Genomic DNA, 24795 nt, shown 5'->3' on the forward strand with positions numbered 1-24795 from the left:
ATTATTTTCATTTCATAAAAAAATAAATAGGGATAATTCTTCAAAATCCATAAGATGCTTTTCTGGAATAACTTACACTCTTTGGACACCCAATTTTCTTGAAACTCAGTCCTGCTGGATGAAGGACACATGCCCCCTAAGACAAAAGGTGTTACCTTCCAAAGCATCTAGGTATTGTCAAAGCATAAATCCCACCTTCAAATCCCATTTTCTTAAGCACTACAGGTACTTAAGAAACCTCAAATTGAAAGCCAGGGTTTAGAAATTTAAGTGCTGGAGCCACTTAATAAAAACAGGATTACTGTAATTTTTCATTAAACATTCTCCATATGTCTATACATCTACAACTAAGAGAACTCAAAACAGTTACTTCTGTCATGCAAAAAAGCACTATGGAAGATCTGCTGGAGGACTAAGAAAAACCAGCACATTAATACAGATATTCATGGTTTTGCCACAAGCCCAGCCTATTCTCAGTCATGATGGGTTTTTATGTTAGTGGCATATGTTTATGTTTATGTTACGCTAATGTCCAAAGAAGCAGGAAAAGGTCATTCTTATTTCTTGGCATGTGGCTCTGAAGTTGAGTTTCTGATAAAGCCTGGCTTCCCAGTACAGTTCTGCACAAAGAGCCTTTGCCAAGCAAGGCAAACGGTGATGAATTCTCATCTGTTATGCCTGCAAATTGGCAACAGGTATTTGCAACAGTCATGCAATACAGAAAATTGTTTAGAAGGGTGGAGCCAGGAACAGTTCAATTAAATTAGGGAAAAGGAGAATTGAGGCTGGAGAACAGGAAGAAAATTCCCCAACAGTGAGGTCTACTGAACAGCACTGCCAGCCTCCCCGGGGAGGAGAGGAAAGCCCTCTCCTTTGAGTCATTTAAAAATAGACTGGAGAAGGCACTCAAGACTGTACTGTGGAGAATAATCCTGGGTTGGCAAGGGCAGGATGAGATGACTTCATGCATTTCTTTCCATCTCTGATTTCTGTGAATCACCCAGAGCTCCAAACCTGAACATGCAGAAGAGCTAGAGAGAAGCAGGGCATGAGGACATCATCCCCAAGGAAGCCAAGAGGAACAAGTGTCACAGGACCAGCAGGACTCTGGTCCAAATGCTTTCTAACCACACTCACGCTGTGGGCCAAGCTGATGTGCTGAAGGTCACACGTGTTTTCTCTCATAGCCCATGGACCCACACCCACCAATTGACAGAGCTTTGTGGTAAGTTGGGCTTGTAAGTTCTTCAAAATCACTTGCCTTTGTGCTGCACTGAACATGGTCTTAATACCACTAACACAGGGCAGAGCACAGAAGCTATTAGAGGCTTGTAGATCACTGTAAAACCAAGGCCTTGATCCTGGAAAGAAATACAGGATTCATATACATATCTCCCCAAAACACCGACTCTGGACAGAACTGCTGGATTTTTGCAGTGTCTAGATCATGCTCCACCATCCTAGGTGTTGCACAAATTCAGAAGAGCCTTCCACTTGGGGGGTAACAACGAGAGCTGAGGTCAGGCAGAAGACGGGTGTCAGAGGCAGGCTCGGAGCCCATGGGTCATGGCTCCCTGCTCAGGGCCTCCAAACACGGCAGGAGCACCCACATAATGTCTGTAGGAGCCCTGCAACTACACTGCTTTTCCTACACGTGCTCTGGCAATATGAAACATAAACCGGGAACTACAGACAACATAACTGCAACAACTGGATCAGCCTGGTTTCCCCACCATAACCAAACGGCTCCTACCTGCTTACACTGTGCTCCTCCCGCAGAAGGCTGCAGGAGATAACAAGACTTTTCCAGGGCAATACCCATTCCCACTAGTATTCACAGCCTAGGAAAGCAAAATGACAAGGAGCACATTACATGAAAGCAGGCCGCCATGCCAAGCCTGTGTCATGTGTATTCTATTAAGCTGAAGGCTGAATAGAAGACTTTGTTTTCCACTTCAAAGGACCCCATCCCAATCTCTCGCTCTTCCCTTATGAATAACAAATTGGAAATAAATCTTCTGGCTGAAGTGCATGGAAACTTGTACAGTTGGGGCCCTCTGCAGCTTCCCAGCTCAATCACATGCTAATTTTTTTTGTAAACACTTTTATGTGATATATATGTAAATCTCGCTGTGCATTGCCACACCATGTAAAGCAATACAGCGGGTGTGTCCTCAAGGGATGGGACACAGTGGGATGCCTGAATGCAGATTTCAAATTATTCACAGGGATAATGTTCACAGAGAAGGGTCAAGTTTTATATCTGGGCAGAGCCTTACTTTTCTCCCTAATGATCCCATTTCATACTGTCCCATAGGCCAGTGTCCTCTACTTCTCACCACAAATGTTATTTAGCATTTTTGATACTGACAATACAAGGACACTCCAGTTTGCTGAGCAGATGGCGCATTGGAAGAGTCACTCTTAAGATATACCAAAAGCTTTTCAATCTAAAAAACAAACAAACAAAAAGAATACTACTGCCTTTAAATACAGGGGGGAAGTATATGGTGCCCACAAACATGAACTCCTTGTGTTGTGGACACCTGGCCTCCAGATGGCCAATAAACTTCGACTAGTTCACACAACTCCTTACCTGTGCATGCCTGTCATCTCTGCTGTACATTTGTGCTAAAAGTTTGGGGCAGAAATTGGCTGTCAGGTCCATACTCCCAACACAGTTGGGTCTTGGTCTGTATGCAGGACACCTAAACTACAGTGATCCTGGGAAAGTGCAACACTCTCATCTCTCTCAAATCTGATGACCAGACCGACACCCCAAACGCTGCAGGAAGCACTGCAGAAAATGAGACGTCTCTGCCTTGGCCTTGCTATTCTTCAGGCACTAAAAGGCAAGCAGACTTCATAGCATACACTAAACTTGAGGCTTGCAGCTGAGTAAATATTTCAATTCAATCCAGTGATAAGCATCTGTACTATTTCTACGTACCCCTCTGTTCAAGGCAGTGTTCAACTTCACGATAACACGGAAGAAAAATCTCTCTGAATTAATCACATGGATTTGTGTGCGTGTGCAGTCCTGCAGACTGAGGAAAGAAAAGCAAATTTCACATTTGCCTTAGCTACTAGGTATTTTACTTGCAATGTGGCATTCTGCATGGCTGCCCCTTACAGATGCATGGCACATTAGCTACAGGACAAGCAAAAAATTCATAAGCCGATTGCAGTTACTATACGTAAAGTCAAACATAGAACATAGAGCCAAATGTCCTCCCCAGTGAATTTTTATGAACATATGTGCAGCATATGTGCAAGTACATGCGTATATTATCTTGCAGGAAACATGCAAGCCCAAACATGGGAAAAATTCAATGATCTAAGATCACTGTTGACATAAATGTTGAGACTCCATTTGCAGTAATGGAGTTGTGCTCACTAATGCCAGTACTGAATTTGGCCCTGGAATTAAACCCACCCAAATTCTAGATAAATTGAAAGAAAGAGAAGTTGGCGTACATGCATCAGCATATTTTTCATGTTAAAAGCATTTCATTCCCTTTTCTCCCCATATAATACTACATGGATATCTGTGACCCATTGGATGCAAATCAAAATGAATGTGCTAAAAGCCTGGTTAAAGAAAATGTCTTCCAAACAGTGTTCCCATGGCAAGGCAGAACATAATATACCAGCTACACTCAGTTTCTGTGGCACAAAGGGTCATATATGTGTCCAGGGAGAAAAACGCGCTTCTGAAAAATCACTTTGAAGTTAGGACAGCTTTCCTTGAGCATCTGCACTGCTACTACCTGCTAGGAAATCTGTGCTTCATGCAGGCTTGTGTGAATAAATTACATGGAAGAATTACATGAGTCTTTCAAGGTTCTTCAGCAAGAAGCAAGCGTCTGAATCAAATGGTGAGCCCTTCACCCTGATTACTTCTATAATCTAGCAAACATCCCCAGACATCACTGGCAAGCTCAGCAACTTCTAGAGAACCGCTTATAGTCTAGGCTCAACCAAGAGACTCAGTCTGGCTCTGTATCTACAGACTGCGCGAGTCTGTTTTACTTCTGCCGTTTCAAATGCTGCATTGATGATCCAAGACCATCTGACTTTCTCAAGCGTGTCTGCAGTGCTGTAAGGATTGCATTTGTTTCTTTCTCTTTGGTGCAGATGGCATATAACATTCCTTCGACTGTGCTTCAAGACTGTGTGAATGACACTTATTGTGACACTAATAAAGCGAGGGCTGTTTGCTGAACAGCTGTTGGGTACATTGTTCTTTGCAAGAAAAATGCAGCCGTTATGCTAATGGCATGCACACGCCGCACTGGCCACAAGTTACATCACGCCTTGAAACGCCGCTGTGGAAATCTGTTTTCCTGATACAGCACCTAAGCAAATGGCAGACACGTTAGCGTTATTTAACGATTAGGACTTAATCCCTAAATCAGCCCAATCGTTACTCAAAGAGGGAGTGAGGTATGGTAGAACACTTACTACACTGCCTGCAAGGAAATGGGTTTAAAGCTGGGCCTGGGTTTCATTTACTCTCGACTTACATGCAGCTGAGCACAGCAGAAAAGAAATACTAGACTGCTTCTCCAGGAAAAAAGGAAAGGTGTAACCTACCTCTAGAGCAGGGAAAGAGCCATTTTAGGCCCAGTTTGGCTACATTCCTCTATTTTCTACTTACCCTGTTAAACAGCAACAGATTTGATTGTAAATTTTAGGAGGGAAATAGCATGTGGTTTATTGTTTCAGTGGTGGAGTTATAAACACGTATTACTGCCGAGAACCCCAGCTGCCTGGGCAGCAGCATTCTGTAAACTTTTTATTCTTATTAACTTTTAAAATCAGGTGCAATGAGTTCCAACCAAGATTAGAGTCCTCACTCTCCATGGAAACCCACCAAACAATCTTTGCACAACATGCTTCAAGGTATGTCTCAAAGGTATATCTGCACCGACAGCTACAAGCAAGGCTGAGCCCACCCTTGAACCAGACTTTTCACACCCTATACTGCCTACATCAGCCCCCGGAAGTTGACCATTCTGGAGGGAAAACCAAGAGAACCAAGCAAATGAGTACACATGCCAATGCCTTCACGTAGATGTACAGTTCAGTCCACCAGCAGATTTCCCAAGCTCTGTTCCTCTCAACAGAAGTGGCTTGTGCCTGGGGTGACAGCTGAACCTGGACAGAAAACTAGGGACCTAAGGAAGCATAAACCCAATCCCAAACCTGCTCTCCATCATGTTGGCAGAAACCATTTTAGAACCAACATGGGGAACTCCTGGTCTGACCCAGCCAACTTTCTGATACTGATGAGCCTCACAGGGGAATGGCTGGACCATTCCCTTTGCTATGATGCCCCGCGTGCATCATTTCAGGGTGGAAATATGCCTGTGTACTTTTCAAACTGTTCTCCTGAAGCCACCAAAGCATTCCTCTTGTTCAGTATCTGACAGCACTAGCACATGCCACCATAGTCACCACAAGGTCCCACAAGAGAAACCTGTCCATGTATCTCAGCGCTCTGTCTCTAGCTATCTCCTCTGAAAGTCCAACCAAGTATCTCACTTTGTAAAACACTTGCTAATTTGGGAGACTTACAGATTTGAGAAAATTATCATGGCTAAAACCAGTGACAAAAAGACATATGAGCTCTCTGTAACTTCAGAAAGTCTAAGAGCTTTAGCTTTTGCCCAGCACCGAGACAAAGGGAAATCCTGGCCTCGCTGGGTGCCAGTACATCACCTTGAGCGTGGTCAGTCCAAAATTTTTATCTTTCCTTGCAGGTCTTGAGCCAGCAGAGCAGCACGGCCTGTGCCAGCCCTCCCAGAGAGGCTGCGTGTACAAGAGCAGGACCCGCTGGCACACACAGCCTGCAGGGTAAAGTCAGCCTGACCCTGGCGTTGTTAAATAGTCTTAGCAATGTCCATGTGTCTCATCTCAGAATCGGATGTGTCTAATGAAAAAGGCAAAAGTTATCAGGCTAGTAGGTTTGTTTTCCTTAAAAAATCCCCACTAAACAAAAATCCCCTTGTTTTTCAAGTCTACTCATTTGAGACCTATGTCCTCCTGTCCCATCCCTCCTCACTGGCTACCAGAGCCTTTTCTCCAGACATACAATACATTTGGTCTATAAAGAGAGCATTCTCCATGTACAGCTGCATTTGAGTAACTCTGAGAGGCTCTGAAGCGCAGCCAACATGCAGAAATATAAAACCCAAGAGGACTGAGTCTTGTTTCACCTGAGAAGGGTTTATCTTACAGCACTGTTCTCCAAGGGAGCTGACTATTTCCAATCAGCCATAAAAAGCAGGCATTTCTGACAAGATGTTTCTGGATTCAAACCTCACCAGAGACTCTTAATTTTGTGAAGCTTTTTTAAACTCTGTTTTGTTGGGAAATAACCTGATGTCCACAGCAGAAATTAAAGTTGTCTTTTTTTTTTTTTCTCAGTTAGGTATAAAAAAGAAAAATTACAGATTAAAACACAACATGAAACAAATGATAAATCACTTACATACTGTTGGTAGGTACTCAGATATGACGATTGGAAGTGCTGAATAAAATTACTGAACAGAACAGAAAATAATACAAAAGAGATGCCCTCCACAGTGCTACAGTCATCTGGGTGGAGACTACACACCCCTGGCAGCAGGGTGAGAGCAGGAGAGCTGTGCTAGACTCCCTGCAACACACAACAGCATCACACCAAATACACAGCCCTGTAATATGCAATTCCTACAATGAAGAACATACATATAGTACTTCCAAAGCAAGTTACAGAGGCACCTTGGAAATTCCAGGGCAGCATACAAGGGGACAGTATCTTACAACGTTATTCCAGAACTTGAACTAATATAAATAAACTCGAACTAAAATAAATAAAGCAGCGTGCTTGGCTGGCATTTGGGAAGCGCACATCTATGTTCTGCTGCCTTTCCTCATGGCCACCTGGCTTTGAGATGGGAACAGAAGCATTAGACCCACCTAAAAGAACCTAAATCTGATCAAACTGCCACAGTGGTAATCAGCCATGGTGCTCTTCTGAGGGATGGTGTAGCAGAGAATGAATGAGATTTGAAATGCCCCTTCTTTTCCTGAACTCTGAGAAGAATTCAAAATTGGATTTAGCCATAAGGCTTGGGCTAAAAAGACAGAGAAATGCTACACTAACTCATCCTAGTACAGAATTACAACGTCTGTCTGTCCTAAAACCTGACACGCCATAGCACAGTTGCCTTCTCCCCTTTGGTTTCTATCAATAACCTCTGTCTAAAACGGAATACTGAAAAATGAAGAATTGGGAAAAGGAAAGACACTAAGCATGCATTATAGGAGTGGATGCTACCTATGTCCAAAAAAAGGAGCTGGATTTTGTTTTATTAAAATCATCATTGTTTCTTTACTGTTGTTTCTCAAGTCATAGTGAGCTAAGAAAGGAGTCTTATTAACTGTTTCTAAATTGTGTGTTCACCTGGCAGTAAAGCTTGTCTTTGAAGCAGTATCTGTTTCTTACTAATTACTGCAATAGTCCCTTTGCCAGCAACCCTTAGTGTACGTGACCTTCTAGTTCAGTAATCTACACAATGCACTTTCTTCTTCTTCTAACTTAGTTTAATGCATGATATGCAAGTTTACTCTCACATAGGACAGGTGGTCTACATTCACAGACAGAAGAAAACTGTGCACATAAACTATGTGGCTAAAGCTTTCTGGAAGCATAAAGAATAACCAGAACAGCTTGGAGCAAAGCAGATAGAGAAAATGGCATACGGAAACACCTGATTTGCTACCTATGACAAGCCTTTATTAGGTTTCTTGAAGTTTAACACCCTGCTGCTGTCTGTGGCCAGTACATAAGTGAAGGAAAAGGAAACTTCTTCAATGTGCCTCACTAACTGTCCTTTATAGTGGGAAGATATTTTTCCTCATTTTAATGGTATTTAGCTTGTTTGGGGATTTACAAGACTGACTCTATTATCCATCAGATTGTGTAAGTTTGTACTCATGGCTTTACAAATGGCACAGCCACAGCACTTGTTCTGTTCAGCGTAAGATGATCCACACACATCATACACAACTGCTCCTGCATTTACTTTCTCAAGTAATCCCATTAATACAGTGCAGAACAGATCTTCAGCCATTATCTCTAACTCTTCTATGTTCAGGCTTTGTGCTGTTTTTCTCTTGTCCTTTGCACTCCTACCTCTTCTTAATTACTGTCTCCTCATGCTCCCTTCATGCATGCGTGAAATGCCCTAGCCTGAATCATAGTCCTGTTGATGCTACTGGTCACATCCAACCTGCTGATGGGACCATAATCTTTTGTCCTTTATTGTACTTTCAGGGCAATTTTTTAAGAGCTTCATTCAGATAAACAAAATGTATTCTGCTTTCACTGATGTGACAAACCTTGAACTCTCTCCATGTGCTGAGCCAAAGCGACTGGAGCATGCAAGACTGACTTTTGCATTTTTCTACTCTTGGTTCCACAGTCAGAAGAACATATTGCAACAGGTTCGTAGAGCAAACTGACCTGGTTTTGTTTCTCTTCAGATCTGTGCTGACCTCTTTAGATAAAACATGATGTCTCATCCTAAGTGATTCACTCCTGTAGCTAGCTAAACTCAAACTGTATTCTTTAAAGCCTGCAATCTAAACAATACATTTTATTGTCACAGCGACGTGGACATTAGTTAAAACAACTTTACATTCTGAAAACAGCCACACGATGTTGCTGGTTTATATGGTTTTGAAAAGAACACTGCACTTTTTCTCCTTAAGCACTGTCACCTCTTTCTCCCAAACACAGCTGCTGCACTAAGAATTAACAGCTCAGGCCACTATCGCTGCCGAAGAGTTTACAGAAAGCCATTCCTAGACACTGACAGGGAAAGAGATTCCTAATAAGGCAGCCAAAGCTACCCTGTGCAATGGGACGATACCCAGACACCGCATCAGGCTGAGTGCACGAAGTACCTACAGAATCTTCTACGAAGCACAGCTCAGTTCTGTGAAAGCTCTTGCTGTATTTCATGCTCCTCCTGTCTGTGGAGTCCCTTTTATTTGACTCCCTGAAGCCTCTAGGTACAAACACTTACACTGAAGGCTCCTCCCCTCAGAACAACCCAAGCTAATGACACCCAGCCAGAGGACAAGCTATTGTCCCAACCCAGCGTACAAGGACCAAGAAAAATGTAAGTCCTCCTCCCTAACCAGAAGCAGCAAGAAGCAAGGAAGATCATTACTGGTTCCAACCTTCCAGTACTTCTGCCGTTTGGGTCTCAGTGCCAAGTTGCTCAGAAGTCCTGCACCTTCAACCAGAAGCAAGTCACTCTCTCTCCAGCTCCTCTCTTATAAATATTATATTTTTCTAGAATGCTTTTAATGATCTGCAACAATTTTTCTGTACTTTCAACCCAGGATCTCAAAGCACCTGAAAATCCTTTCCTTCATCTTTTGCTGTGACTTAAAGGAAAAACAGAGGGACAGAGAAATTACATGTCTTCAAATCCAACCCTGGGCTCAAAAATCTAGACCCTGACTCTGTCCATGATAAACAAAGCAATCAGCTGGTGGGAGAACAGTACATTATTCTGAAAGGCTACGGTATTAAAACATCATCCATTGACACCTTCTTTAAAGGACCTTTAAATAAACTATATAGAGCAAATCAAAATGGCTTGTCAGTGACACACTGTCTCTCCCTGTCTACAAAACTAGATTCAATCAGTTTTGTCTGCATCATTCACAATTTCCTGTTACCTTGAAGAGTCAAACACAAAAAATTAAAATAAAAAAACCCTATCACACAACACAAGATGGTTCCCACTCTTCTTTAATCAGTAAAAAAAAAAAAAAGCTAGAGCAGAAGATAAGATTTTTGGCACGCTGGGGAGTAGAATTTAGACCACACATCAGTGGTTAGATATTCCCTGTTATTTTTCAGATATTCAGGCAGATGATTTTCACATGCACGGGTAGGTTGGAAAATACTTATTGATTCTTGGACATGCCCATAATTGTGATAACCAAGTTAGATAAGTTACCATGGAAAGCTTTTGCAAAATATATAGTTTATATTTCTATCATTAAAGAGGACTTACCTTTAAGGACTCCCAGAGGGGAAACTGCACCAGAGAGAAAGGAATCTAGAGAGGTGGGAAGAAGAAAAAATACACAACAACATAATGTTACAAAAGTAAATTAGGTTGGCGTGTTCCTCAGCTGGCTAAATTAGGAACAGTTATTGTTCACTCAGTGAACTGCAGCTTATTACATTTACAAATCTTTACGGACACTATGTACGCTGCCATTAAATGACTGGTTTCACTAAAACAGTTTTACTTTGTTTATCACATTCCCCGCTGAGAGGTTAATGTATTGTTACCAGGGTGGCCTCGAAGAGCAATAAGCAGTATGATCTAGTGCAGGGACATTCTTGGTTTGATGCTCAGCCAAGAAAGCCGTAAGGATGGTTCAAGAAACATGTTCAACACCAGGAACACAGCTTGGCAAAAAAACATCTCCAGCAATACACACTCACAAATACTGAGCTGAAAACAGTTGTGCTCCAACCAGAGCTTTGCAGTGGGGCATCAGCTGCAGAAACTTTCCTCAACATCTCCCAGTGATCTCACATTTACACACTCCCTTGAGAATTAAAAGCAGGTTGTGACAAGCTACCACAACCCAATTAAAACTCAAGGGATAAGCTTGGTGGTTCTCTTTTCACAACCTATAACAAGAGGTTCTTCTGTCCAGCAACAGCCTGTTATGTTTACCTAGGCTCATTTCTGCTGTCATGTGTCCCCAGCACTGCCAACGCATTTCTAGCTTCTTTACAGATTTTGCCCTGATAAATACCTCGCGACCAACCCTCTTAACGCAAGGGTAAAAACGCAAACATACGTCTCTGTCAGCTCTGTAGGCTATGTAAGGCTAATACATGTAGTAAGCCTGTTTGTACCACCATGAACAGGGCTCCTTTCCAAGAACACTTTCCAAGGTTGTATCTCCCCCTATAGTTTCTTCCTCCTCCAGTCTCTCTGCTAAGTTCTTCTGGCTCTTCCTCCTCCTTCATCACTCTAAAAAGCCCTGTCCAATATCCACCTCTGGTGTTGACCCTGCCTTTGCTATCTCCAGCCCAAGTATCCATCCCAAGACATCTCAGAGAAAGGGATCCCTATGAAAATACTAGCCTGTGCTAGAATTGCCCTCCAGCTGCATCTGCAGGTCCGCTCTGTCCCTTCCTTAATGCTTCTGCAGGTATCTCCCCTACAGCTGGTCAGCCCCAGTTTCAAATCTTCTTCCAGATAGCCTTTTTCTTCTACTCTTATCTTCCTGTCCAAGAACAATGCATGTTGGGTTAGTTTTCCCCCTTATTTAGGCTGATTTTGCAGGTTTTGCATCATTTTATTAGTCTCAGAAAGTACTTACACACCTTTTGCCATGAAAGTAGTAGACACTCAAAATGGGTCACACTTAACTAACACACAAATCTTTGCTCTTTGTAATCCAAGTAATGTCAGGTTAAAAACATTCGCTAGAGAGATGAGTGGCTTATTAAACCCAAATTAAAGCTACACAAAAGGAATCTGAAATGGTACATCCATTCAACATCACAAGAGTTAAAGAGTATTGTCTGCTTCACTGTCTTGCAACTAATGATTAATAAATGAGTCTATTTAGTTAATCTGCCAGGCAAAACTAAGCTTGACAGACACCTGCCACATAAAATTTGTTATCTATTCAGGCAGGAAATGGCAGTGAGAAGAAATCAATGTCACTGCTGTACACTGAGCTGACAAACTGAAATCTCAGAGGAAGTTCGTCATCTTGAACAATGAGCGATATCCCTGGTGGCATCTCAGAGCCCCACAATAAAGGTCAGACATGGCTCTTATTTATCAGGGCCTTGAAACTCTACTGTAGCAATTAAATTTCATCTTTAACACTGGGCAAAAAAGTCCAGCTATCTGACAGTAATGTGTGGTAATATATTTATGAGAAGATATATATATATATCTACATGCTGCTGCATCATTGTTGAATTGGCGTTAAATGGCATGATTTCTTTGCAATGCAAAATGAAAAGCAACATAAACTTCTATTATCTAGGCCAAGAAATAGAAAAAAAAAAGGAACAATGCCCACTACATTTGTTTCAAATTTGTTAAAAAAAGAGAAAAGGAAGCGCTCTGTATCCAGCTGTACACCAAACAAAACAAGCTTTCAAGTACAGTCTCCAAGTTTTGCTTTTTTATGCTTGTGAATGAGCGGTAAAATTATGCAGCTGTTAATAAGACAACAAGGGAAGTTTTTGACATAAACCCCTTTTTATCTCCTAGCTAGAAGTATTTCAATCACAGGGGAAATTTGTTCATGACTGCTGTTTCATTTTCGATGTTAGTGGTGTTTGCTTTCCATGTCCCACTCGGCGGGGACCAGAACTGGATGGGGTTTACAGGTTTCGGTTTTCCCCATGCACCCCATGAGATGCTGCAAGGACAGAGGGAAAAGATGACAATTGGTGAAAATAAAATTTCTTATTCATGTTATGAAAGCATTATCACAGGACAGCAAGTGTGCCAGAATTGCCCTGATGATGCCATTCAGGATATAGCCACGCAATTTAGCTGGGGGTACGAGTGAATGTTACTTTCTGTCAAAACAATGTATGAACCAACGTAAAAGAATTCATACATGTACTAATTATGACTGATGACACTGAAACCAATTTCTCTGTAATATACTGACTGAGGTCTGAACTTTCTTTTTGCCTTGAACAAGTTTTATGCACAGGCTTCCAAAATGCCTGGGAAGACTTCGGATGTGTATCAGTGGGATCTGCACAGCTGCTGGGCTCCCTCCTCTCTCAAATCCCTGCAGGATAAGGGCCTAAACATTCGTAAGTTTGACTTCAAGAGAGTTTGAAAACTTGCAAAAACCAAACAAACTAGGAAGCACCACCAACAAAACCAAGCAAAACAGCACCTTTGTCTGCACTAAGATCTTAATGAGGTGTCCTCCATTTCTGACAGTCATCCATTGAAGCCTATTTGACAGCATCCCGACTTAAAAACAAAACCCACACAAGCAATTTCATGGGTACTGGAATGAAAGGGAGTCTGGCTTCCTGCAGATTTGGTTTTTGTCATCAGGTTCTCTGAAGCCAAACAATTTCCAAGACACACTTGGTGATCCTCCCACGACAGGGACCTCCATCACATTCCCTCTTGACATCTATTCCACAGCCCCTGTTGACAGTTCAGTTCCTATTGCAAACCTTCCCTAAAACCCCTTAATCGCCTTTATTCTCCCTTCACAGATATATTTTCAAGAAACTTACAGGAACTTCTATTTCACTGCAGCCTCTGCCTTTCTGCCACATTGCTGTCGCCAGCGCATCCAAGGGCTGCACAGGCTGCTGTGTGTTCACGTACGCATACACCCTGTTTGCATAAGCCTATTTTCCCTAAGAGACCAGACTAAACAGCCCACACCCAAAAATGGGATTAATATATGCAAAAATAAATAGGTTTGCGAGGATAACTCATCCAACAATGAAAAAGCCTTTAGATGGCTTATTGCCCTTTACTCCTCTACCACAACAGACGTGACAAAAATCTTGCAGTCTGGGGACACTTCTTAATTTGAACATTTACAGAATTTCATTTCATATTTTGCTTTTTAGAAGAAAAGCTCTTCAGCAATGAAGAGAATCACACCCTGCCAGGCAGCAATATTTATGCCTGAAATAGGCTAAGGCAACAATAAAAATGTGGTCCACACATGTGGGTAACTTTCTGCCAGCAAATATGAAACCCTGGCAAGCTCCACCAGCCTCTCATTGAATGTTAATAAAAAATAGACAGAGAGTACCAGTTCTCATGTCTGGTCTAATGTTATATAACTGTGCTGTTCGTTCGACAGAGGCAACTCTCACACCAAAAAAAAAAAAAAAAAAAAAAAAATTAAAGCCCTCAGACAGCTGTAAATCATTACTCTCAAATGTTTTATAGGTTAGTGAAATTATCATTTACTGTGGTCCCTGTATTCCTTAGCACCTGATGCCTAACCTAATGTACCGAATGTTGCAGATTCTTATTTCTACAGATCTACTTAATTCTCCTGCTAGAGGAGGATTTTAAAATATTATTTTGGCACTTCACAGCCAGAGCAACAGATACACATCTCACTTCTAAAAAAACCCTAACAACAAACCAACCTGCAAGTACTGAAAATTGGTAACAGAGCAAATGTCATCCCACCAAATACTGTTTAATTATATAAAAGAAGTTTAAGGAGGAGCTTAATAATATTCAAATATTCTCAAATAACTCAAAATTCACCCATTCAATATGTGATGCTAAATTGCAAGCTGACATCGTCCCGAAGGGAATACAGCAGCCAGGGTGCAAGGAGAGCATGCTGAAGGAATGGCAAAGAAGTGGGGGAAGGACCAAAAGGGGAAAAAAACCCAACTGAAAAACAAAAAACCCAACAAAAAACAAAACCAACCTCATCAGCCCCTTCAGAACTGGGATTCCCTTCCAAATATGAGAATTCTTTCACACAAAGAGGAAACAGATGTCCATGGCTGGAATTTGCATGTGGCTTTATTCTCTTCTAGGATACAATAAAACTACTCTTCTTCTTATCCTTCAAGCTAGAAATTAAACAGTGGCATGTCATGCAGAGTCCAGCTGTGCTTTCCACCTCCAAATTTTATTAGCAATATATTTTAAAAGAAGAAGAAAACAGAGAGACAGAAAGAAAAGGAAAAACTAGAAAAGCATAAGAAATGAAAAACTATGTGGTATGTGTTCTTAAAACAATATAAAACCTACAGATGTTCTTGGTAATCTGTGGCACATGTTTGTTTATTCAGGTTTTCCCTGCCTCCAGTTCAGCGGGCTTTGCTCTCCAGAACAGCTATCTGTTTTTAGAAATGTTAGAGTAAATACTGAAAAAAAGATTGGCACAAACAGCCAGAGGAACAGGCTCACCTTGTAAGAGCTTTCTCAATGCCCCTGAAACTGTACCTCCATCCCATAAACCGCTCTCACCCATACCTCCACTTTTCCCTACATTAACAGCAATAAGAAAAAGGCTAACGGTTAGGAAGAGGGTTTTGAGAGTATGAATATCACAGAGGCCAACAGTAAGAACATCTGTTCACTTCAGGGAGAATGTACCGCAGTTGTCACGGGGTAGTTCTCAAACTTGCACCTAACCTGTCACTTACACGCACTTTGACAAGGCTCATAAAGATGCTATCACCGTTGAATCACTCCACCACAGTGAGCTGCAGGTGCCAAACTGTGGCTCCTCCATTGTAATTAGAAAGAAAAGTCTAATAATCCACTTCTGAGGATCAAGAAATATACTGTTTTCCAAGGATACATAAACTACAAATTTCAGGAGAACAATCTTCACTTTACCTAAGTCGCTTTTACATTCCTTTTATTTTTTTTTAATCGGTTTTTTTATAAAAGGTGGTTCTTTTCAAATAGGTTCAAGATACAGTAGACTAAAGCAACTTTGTCTGCCCACTGGAGTTAACACCAAAACATTTCCATTAATAATCACAGTAAATCTGGTTCGGTGTCTTGCCCTTCTAAAATTCTTCACACTCTTGCCCAATACATCAGGTGATGATAAACTGATGTTGCAGCTATAAATATACTTTCCCCATGTTGGGATTTGAAAAGACAGCATGAAATGAGGTAAGCCTCTCCCCACTCATGTCAGAGGGGATAACAAAAGACACCATTATGAAGACCTGTAGCTTTCTACTGTGCAGCCTGAAGGTGAAGGTGTAGAGGAGCTCAGCACAGCCATCATCGATAGTATACACCAAAGCTGACAAAATAAGACTTATTTTCTTGCAAAGCTTCAATTAACGCCACCTGCCAGATCCTCCTTGATAAATTGCAGACTTCACAAGCAATTTAACAAAGGTAATTTGTCATCTTAACACGAATGAAAGACCGTCAAAGCCATCAGCCACGTTCCTGCAGCTCTGAGAGATGCACGATGCGAGTGTGGTAAATGAATGGACAAGTTTACATGTTAAATAAATTATGGAGGGCTTTGTTAATAAACACTGCTGCAATTAGAAACAAAACTCTTCAAGCTAGTATGACAACACTGGTATAGCAATGACCAGAGAAGACCTTCTCTTGGCTGCATTCCTTAAGGGACACAGTGAAAGACCAAGCTCACATACAGCACCTTCCTATAAGACGGCACAAAGCCAAAGAGAGGTGGAACCCCATGGGAAGCTGGGCCATCACAGGCAAGTCTATCAAGTTGCATTTGTGACAAAAAACTTTTCACAGCTCTTTGGTGTTGAACGTGTGGCTCTGCAGCACTGCCAAAGGCAAAGGAACAGCATTTAGGGTGGTAGAAACACCGGTTTCAACAGTACCAACAGTATTGTTAAAACAGAGGTTTCAGATCATGCACCGGCAGCCAACTAAGGTAATCAGCAATTCCCTCATTTTACAAGCAAATAACATTAACTGTGCGCGCTGGAAGACAATGCAAGCTATAAATGGGAAGAAATACAAAATTACTGAATTATGCTCATTATTCTGATTCAAGCATCCACTAACCGTCAAATAAATATTTGCACCTTGTCTACTCTGTTTCCACAGCTCTAAACCTCAAGTATTTCCACTTGTCACTCTGCATATGTGAATGTTTGGAAGTAAATTCCTTTCTGAGACAAAACATCATGTACCCCACAAGGCTGCTTAATTTGGTTTCAAGCCATTCTCACAGACGTCATGCGGACCTGTGTGGCAGACCTGACTTGCAAAAGGGTTTTCTTTTAAACAGCACCGCACACTTGTTACAAAAGCAACATATAAGGACATTATGTAGAGACAGATAAACACAAGGAAAATTCTATCCAGTAAAAAAAAAAAGTTTTTCTGGAGGTTCAATGTTGACCAGCAAAGAGGAGAGGCACGATCAGACATCTGGCATGACCGTGTGTGCCCAAAACACAGGAAAAAGAGCAGCACTGAGGGAGACACACAAACTGAATGCAGGATGGACTGATTTAAGAAAGCCTGATGATCACAGAGCCCCAACTTTGCACACGCATTACAAACACCATCATCAAGCTATTGAAGGCTCCGTCCTCAAAGCAACAGTATTAATAGTCTTCAAATCCCCCACCTTTTGCACCAGAACCTTACTTTGATGGGAGGACAGAATCACTGTTAGGAATTGTATAATGTTAGCCACATAAGTTGATCTTACTGGACTTCAAACATAAGATGGACTGACTGGCCCCTAATTAAACAAATAATATCCATGTCCTCCAATCTTCCAACAAACAAGCACTAAAGGAGGTGCCTGTTTTGCTATTCATTCTCAAAAACAACATATCAAAAAATCCTCAACAAGAAAATGAATATGCTGACACTGATTTGTACATGCTGTTTTCAAGGCGCAGATAAAAATCTTGTAGGATAAAAGATGAGTTTAGCAGCTCTAGAAGAATGAAGGTATTGTTTAACAGGAAGCAGATGTATGTCAGATGGCAAACTCATTAAAGTGTCCCATCGTTAAAGGAAACGGGATAACAACGAGCCATCTGAAAAAACCTGAACTGATCAGGAAATACACAAGCCGCAGCTAATCTCCTATTTATTGGTAGGTAATGCCTTTAAGTCATGCACATGCATTGAGTTTAGGACCATGAAGGACTAATCTTTGTTCTCATGAAAAAAACATAGGAGCAGAACCCTAGAGCGTGGAGTGCAGCATTTCTGGAAAAAGTCTTCTGAAGAAAAGCCCTAACATTTGGAGAAGCTATTACACCAATATGTGGGTGCACAAACACACGCGTGGTTATGTGCTGCTGTCTGGGCAGCATGTCAGTTTGCTAACTTTGAAGGCATTTTAATATATGTTTTACATACATGTAACATTTTACATCTAAGTATAGTTACAAAAATGCCTTATAAAAGGCACCTATTAAGGGAAAGCCTCTAAATACAAATTTTTAAACTCTAGTCAAAGAAAAAAAATGTACAGTCAAACACTGGACTGACAGATTCACAGTAGCACAAAGTTAAACATTTCCTCAAATGGGAATTTTGCAGGAGATACAAGGACCCAAGCACAAGGAATTAAACAAGCAGTGTTTGATTCACAAAGCAATTGGATCTATGGAGAGGAGCAAGAGTATTTCTTCATCCAGCAAATATTCAATCAAAGAAACTTGGCAACAGTGCAGCTGTAACTGCACTGACATCACCATAGAACTCTTGTCCTTAGAGTGAACAGCCACAAAAAAAAATTAACAGACTGGGAAGAATCATGTGTTTCTCCCTCCCTGGATGTATCTGAACCTATAGCAGTTTCATTACAAATATAACACAGCAGCTCTTGCCATAAAAATTAAATACATCTCTCACCAAGAGATTTCTGAATGTCACTAAAAAAATTTCCACAGGAAAATCCTTTGCATATGGGCCTGACGCAAAGTTCATTGAAATTGCTGGGAATTTTGTACATGTAGCTTTGATAGCTTCTCCATCAGGACCCACACTGGAGATGGAGAAAAGAGGAGAGCAGATGCAAGGGTTCTAGCATATAACACAAGGATCAACTAATTTGGATCCTACTACATCCTTCCAAGGATGCACAAACTCAGACTCAGGGTGAGAGCAGGATCTAGGATGTGCTCTTCTTAACTTCATATGCAGGAACTGCTGCCAATTCTCTGCTATAACAGAAGCCTATACAACAGCCCTACTAGTAGCTGTATCTGAGCCAAAACTCTGTACATTTAATTACAACTTAAAGTCCAAATAAAGTTAATATAAGCTAAGCAAATTCTTTTGAATGTTTTATTAAATCTGAACTTTGGAGTTTTGCTGCATTGATAGCCCTGATTATTTGGTAAGGGTATTCCTACATATTTGCCTTTTTTAGGGAAAAAAACCCAACCCCACACCAAAAAACAGAACATGACAAGTAATCAAGTGTTGCTTTAAACAAAACAACCACACAGATACCATGAGAAAATTACTTCCATCAAGGCTAGTGCAAAATCAACATTAACGGAACAACTCTTACAAACCACCAAGTTGAAACTTCTTTCTTTGAAGTGCATGACCCATGCAGCACTATTTATATAGTTTACACCATTATCTCCATCATGTGGCAGAGAAAAAAAATGCAGATTAATGTCAAATCTAGAAAATACTATTCATGTAAAGGTATACACAGTGTATACACATTCAAAATGTTCTCTCACAAAATGGGCCACTGCTAAGCTTCCTTCTGTGACTGCTATTTTCAATTATTTAGGAAGAGCTGTATCTGCATTGCACGCTACAGGTAGAAGAAGACATAGCCTTGTCCTGCAAGGTGCTTGCCATCTCCCAGGCAGTGTCCCAATGGGTGCCAACGACACAATGCTCAGGGGAAACACAGAGGAAGCTTCAGTAGCCTGGGGTGAGCAGTCCATCATACAGCAGCCTAAATGGCAAGTCAGTACAGGCGGAGTTAAAGGACTGATCTTCAGAGACTCCTTGAAAGAGCTCCCCGTGCGTCATCTCCATCGGTGTTAGCTGAATAGTTGTTTCTGCAAAGCACCAACACACATGCCTAATTTCCAAGCTCTTTATAAAAAAGCAGTTAAATATGTCCTGAAGTCCTGTACTGAATAGCCTGACTGTTCCCTGTGCCTGAAATAAGACTGGGCTATATTCTATCCCTCATCTACCTTTTTTATTTTTTAATAAACAATTGCATTGCTTTAGCCCAACCACAAGACATGCTCTTGTGGAAGTCACTGAGTAAAATGACAATGGGGGACCTACTAACTTATGACAATGATCTCTCCTGGCTTTTATGTATTAAACATAAGCTTTCCTGAACTGCAGCTACAGTTCCACAAACTTTAATCTGATTCTACATTACAAAAGACCTTCTCTAAAACTCATTAAAGTGAATTGAAAAATCACAACAAGCATTTGATCAAACCCAAACAAAGTTAGACAATGCATGTACAGATACTGGAAGGATGGTTCCGTTATTTTTTTTTTTTTCACCCTTCATAATGTCTTTTTTTTTTTTTTTTTTTTTTGACGGTTTAACCAATTCTGCAGACTCTGTAACTATTTAAACAGGAAGCCCCCTGGACCCGGCAGACCTCCCTGCCTATGCAGCTGGAGCCTGCTCTGCTCCTAATGGAGCATTTCTTCCACCCCCACCCAAAGGCAGCAGCTGTACGATGTCGGGTCGGACACTGCTGGGCCACCTGGGACCCCCTGCCCTCCCAGGTGTGGACTTGCAGACTCGTCCACAGCAATCGAGCCCCTGGGAAAGCTGTCTCGCTGCCTGCAACCCCCAACTTCCTGCATGTCAGCAAGCTGGGAAAAAACTTTAGTTGCCGCTGGCTGCATACGCAAATCCAGCATGCAGAGAGCAGGGAGGGTTTGCCTTCAAGAACCTCTTGTAGGCTTCCTCAAAGGAGCCTAGCTCTGCTTGCACAACGGCACCACCATCATAAGAGCTGTGAAAATAAAAGCCATGACTCTCAATTACTTGTTTTAATTCATGTATGGAGAAGTCGCTTTCACCATAAGCCTTTGATTTCGTTTGCATTTCTTCACACAGCCACCTCATTTCTGTCTGCCTTGAGGATCTATCATAACCACAATGGTAAACCATAAAGCTACACCAAAACAATTTCTCACACTGTTACCCAGCTTGGACATGAGAAAATTGTACCAAACTAGAAGAACATAGGAACAGGATCCAGAGGAACAAAGGTGCTTTGGTGGGCAAGAACTAAACAACTGGAACGTCCCAGACACACACAAGCCCTTATTTTCTTCATTCGCTCATCCTGCATGGCTGTTCACATACCCCAGCTATAGTTCTGGTCTATTTTCAGAGCCCAGTGGGAATACAGAGTGCAACAGCAGATAACTCTTGTTCTATGAAGCCCCGGTTATAGCTGCGATCAGCGAAGTAGACACTATTAAGTGTCCACTTTACCAGTATAAATCATGCCCTCCACGCTTGGCAAAGCACTTAAGAACATGCTTAGCTTTCACTATTGCTGAATAAGAACAAGATTATGCTTTAAAAACATTAAAGACCAGACCCAAACAAGTTCTTAGACTCCATATTCTTCTTTACGCTTCCAACTTCGCATTAATCTAAAAGCTCTTCCACAGCTGGAGCTGGGCCAAAGTGTTTTTGTTGAACTGACGCCTAAACAAAGTTTTCTGCTAATTTGGGGCTGCAACCAACATGGTGAATGAAGAGAAAAGCCAAATAAAATAGTCTAAACTTTTCTGTGGGTTAATGTAGATATACAATAAAGCACTCAAAGTGACCTCCAACACTCAACAGAGGATAAGATAAGCCAAGGTAACGACACAACTGCAGCTCCACCAAGCAGTCAGTGTGGCTCCCAGGGCCCCACAAAGGGATCAGATCCCACCATTTCCAGCATGCTCCTCTCTCAGGCAGCAGGTCTGAGCACAGCATCTGTTACACTGATGGTCCCTTTAAGAAACTTAGTTCTGTGGAAAACATTGACACCAAAAGGAAAAAGCCAAATTGCACGCCCACTGCAGCATGGCCTCTAGAGGAAAAAGGACGGGAAATGCTGCTCTCGCAGCTTTAATTCATTTAAAGGCCATTTTGCATCCAGAAGGTTCCACCGAGATGATTTCTTTTCCTCATTGGTTTTGCAGCCATGTCAAATGCCCATCACAGCCAAGTGGCAGATTTGCCAATTCCCTGCTGTCACAGGTAGATTCATAAAACCCACAGTGCAATGGCTGAGGTTGTGTTGCCTGGTATGGGCTTTTGTCTGTGATACACAGCAGTAGATGGGATTTACAGATACATGATTTGAACCATAGTCTTCCCAATTGTTTTCCAGCTGGAAATCAGAAAATCAGCAATTAAATAATTTTCATGCTAACAGGCATTACTTGAGGGGACAGAAAATCAAACAGAAAAATGTCAGTTGGGGAAATAGCCAGACATTCCCTAACCATGAGGAATCTCCAGAAATTTTACCTCTTCAATGGACAGTATTTTAGTATCTGCTTGAGATACCTGCCCTTGGATAGGTCTCCAGAACTGTTTCTGCTCCTGCAGCATTTAAGATGCCTTATTCTGGCTGTCACTCACAGACCCTATAACGCACGTGTGATGCTCCTTTCACCCTGAGACTGAGATATATCTGTCCAAATCAGTTCAACAAAATTGCAAGGCAGCATGTGAAGAAAAAAAACAAAAACCTGATCCTGATCAAAGGCACAGTGTCCCTGAGGTAGCGCTGCATATACATAGATGGACTCAAAGAACTGGGCAACAGGTAATGCAGTAAAGAAAAATTAGCAAGTAAGGTAAGGACTGAAGGGCAAAGGAAAGAAAGCAGTGCTATTGCCTAATACAAAGAATGAGCTGATCTCAAAGCAAATGCCATTTCCAGTGTAATGTTCACAACCTTTTGGGCTGAAGTGGAACAGACTGGTATTAGCAATGTATGATATATTCAAGTGACTTAAACCTGTTTTTTTTCTAATGAGATTACCAAGGTATACATTGCAATTCCCATAATGTTTCAACCTCAAGGCATTTTAATTACTTTTTTTATTTATCTTCCCTGGGATTTTCTGATTTGTGCCAGAATGCTTTCTTCACTTATAACACAATTTTTATCTCAGCACAAGTACTAATAGAACTCTTCAGATAAAACCACCAAAATTTGCGGAACTCCCACAAGAGCAAAAATTAACTGTGGCTTTCAATCAAAAGATGTAAAACCATTAATACCTTTCTTTAAATAGTACCACCAAATGCTGCTAGTGGCCTTTGGGATCATGAAAAGAGTTAAGAAACCTGAAGAACAGTGTGCTAATTCTGCATTTGCACATACAATTTTAGAAACTCAGCTGACATCATGCCAGTACGTGATCTGACTTCATTTGGAAGTCCTGCTGTTGTTGGTGTCTTAGGCCTAGGACTAATCTGGGGTGGAAAGGAGGTTCCCAAATTCATGCTGAACTGCTGATAGACATGGTGAAAACAGCCTGTTATGCTGGGGAAAAATTTCCAGTAGCCTAAGAAACAGAATCTGATACAGAATGAGCTCTACTACTACTGTCTGCTTGTACTTCCCCTTCCAGCTGCAGCTGTGGGGATAGAGGGCGGGTTACAGCTTTCATTCCGCTCCCATGTGCTTATCACAACCCCCGCCACACCTTAGTGTCCCCATCTCTCCCATGCACTGGTCTGGCTCCTCACGTAACTGCTCCATCCCCACTTCATGCCAAGTAAGCCGGGTTAACGATGGCAGCTAGCAACAGGGGCTGTAACCTGTTCAAGCTGGCTGTGTAGACAGAAGAGGATCTCTGAGCACAGCCTAAGGAACAGACAATATTGGCTGATTTCACTCTCAAGCTTAAACTAAGGATAAGCTATTCCCACCACCACCACGGTGCACCCAGCAGCGGTCATCCTAGAAAAGATCCCGACATGATGCCCTGTGCCCACAGAGCAGCTGGTAAGCACCTATTTGGAAAGTGTAGCTGAACACTGGGAAAATCCTACCCTGAGAAACAATCTTTAGAGGATGTGCTAGTTGAAAAAAACCAAAAAAGCAAAGACCTCATGCCTTTGCTTTGCAACACGTAGCAACTCAGTAAGACAAATGACAAAAGCCTTTACTGTGGCAGGATGGTTAAATACAATCACAATAAAATTCCACCTGTCAGCTCCAAAAGCACCCCACATGTAGAATTTACACAAGCTGAACTGGAACTGGTTCAGGGCATGTCATAACAGTCATTTCTGCACTGTGCACTGTTAAAATTGGCCTCAAGATGAATTGAGTGCCTGTAAAGGGTAACCATATTTCAAGCAAACCAGGACATGCTCAGGGTAGTTGGGCTGCCCCTTCAGCTGCATTCCAGAGTGTTTAATTTTTGCCACTCGGTTTTCATGAAAAATATTTCCCATACACCTCCAAAAAATACTGCAATCCAGTAAAAATACCTTGTGGTAAAACTCTGGAGAAGAAAAAAGAAGAAAGGTATTAGTTTATATTGAAAGGGTTTTGCACAGCATTATTTAACCTACACTCCTAAGCTAAAAGTAAGAATCACAAGTATTTTTTGCTCACACAAGTTACTTGCTATCTGTCAGTTCCCATAACTAAAACGCGGCATTTCCAACCTAATAGTATCACATTGGGTTTTTTGAATGGCAGCTTATTTTGTTTGTGTTTGTGATGCTTTCCAGCAAAAGCATCACACTTCTGGCATAGGAGACAACATTAGTAAAATGTAAATAAAAAGGGCACTGTAAATGATCTCACTCTTACTCCGGTTTTTCTCAAGAGGCTTTAGCTTAAGAAATCTTCTCACTGTTTGCAAAAGACTTTTGAATCAAGCCAGTGGTGCTGAGCACCTTCATCCCTTTTTCAAATCAACTTAACCTCAGGCAAACAAGTATGGGGGAAATAATGAGGCATGGCCCTTCCCAGAGGCTGCGCATTAGTGAAGTCAGCCTGACATGAATGGAAAACCTCTTGGGCTTTCTCAGAAATTAATGTACCAATAACGTAAGATTAATATGTAATAATGAGACAATTTCCTTCCATGTCACACAAACTACATATACTGTATCGGCACACCACGCACACTTTGAAGCCAGCAAATTACACTGTCAGCAACAAATGCATTTCAGATGTAGCAACTAGAACAGTTGTTAGTGGCAGTTTTGCAGGGAAGGCTGCAGTGAAGCCCATGTTCC

General features: G+C 41.6%; 1 protein-coding gene across 5 annotated transcripts in view; it reads right to left on the minus strand.

The window, feature by feature from the left end:
• Positions 1–24795, minus strand: part of SLC25A26 (solute carrier family 25 member 26) — an 88968-nt gene that overhangs the window by 16551 nt on the left and 47622 nt on the right. For 4 of the 5 annotated variants that reach the window (XM_056334346.1, XM_056334344.1, XM_056334342.1 and 1 more), the window contains one exon: positions 10086–10130. The exons of the other annotated variant lie outside the window; for it this stretch is intronic. In XM_056334346.1, coding sequence (XP_056190321.1) covers positions 10086–10130 — 45 coding nt within the window. The remainder of the gene's footprint in view (positions 1–10085; positions 10131–24795) is intronic. 5 annotated transcript variants of the gene reach the window in all.

Source organism: Falco biarmicus, chromosome 4 (assembly GCF_023638135.1).
Source record: "Falco biarmicus isolate bFalBia1 chromosome 4, bFalBia1.pri, whole genome shotgun sequence".
Lineage (NCBI taxonomy): Eukaryota > Metazoa > Chordata > Aves > Falconiformes > Falconidae > Falco > Falco biarmicus.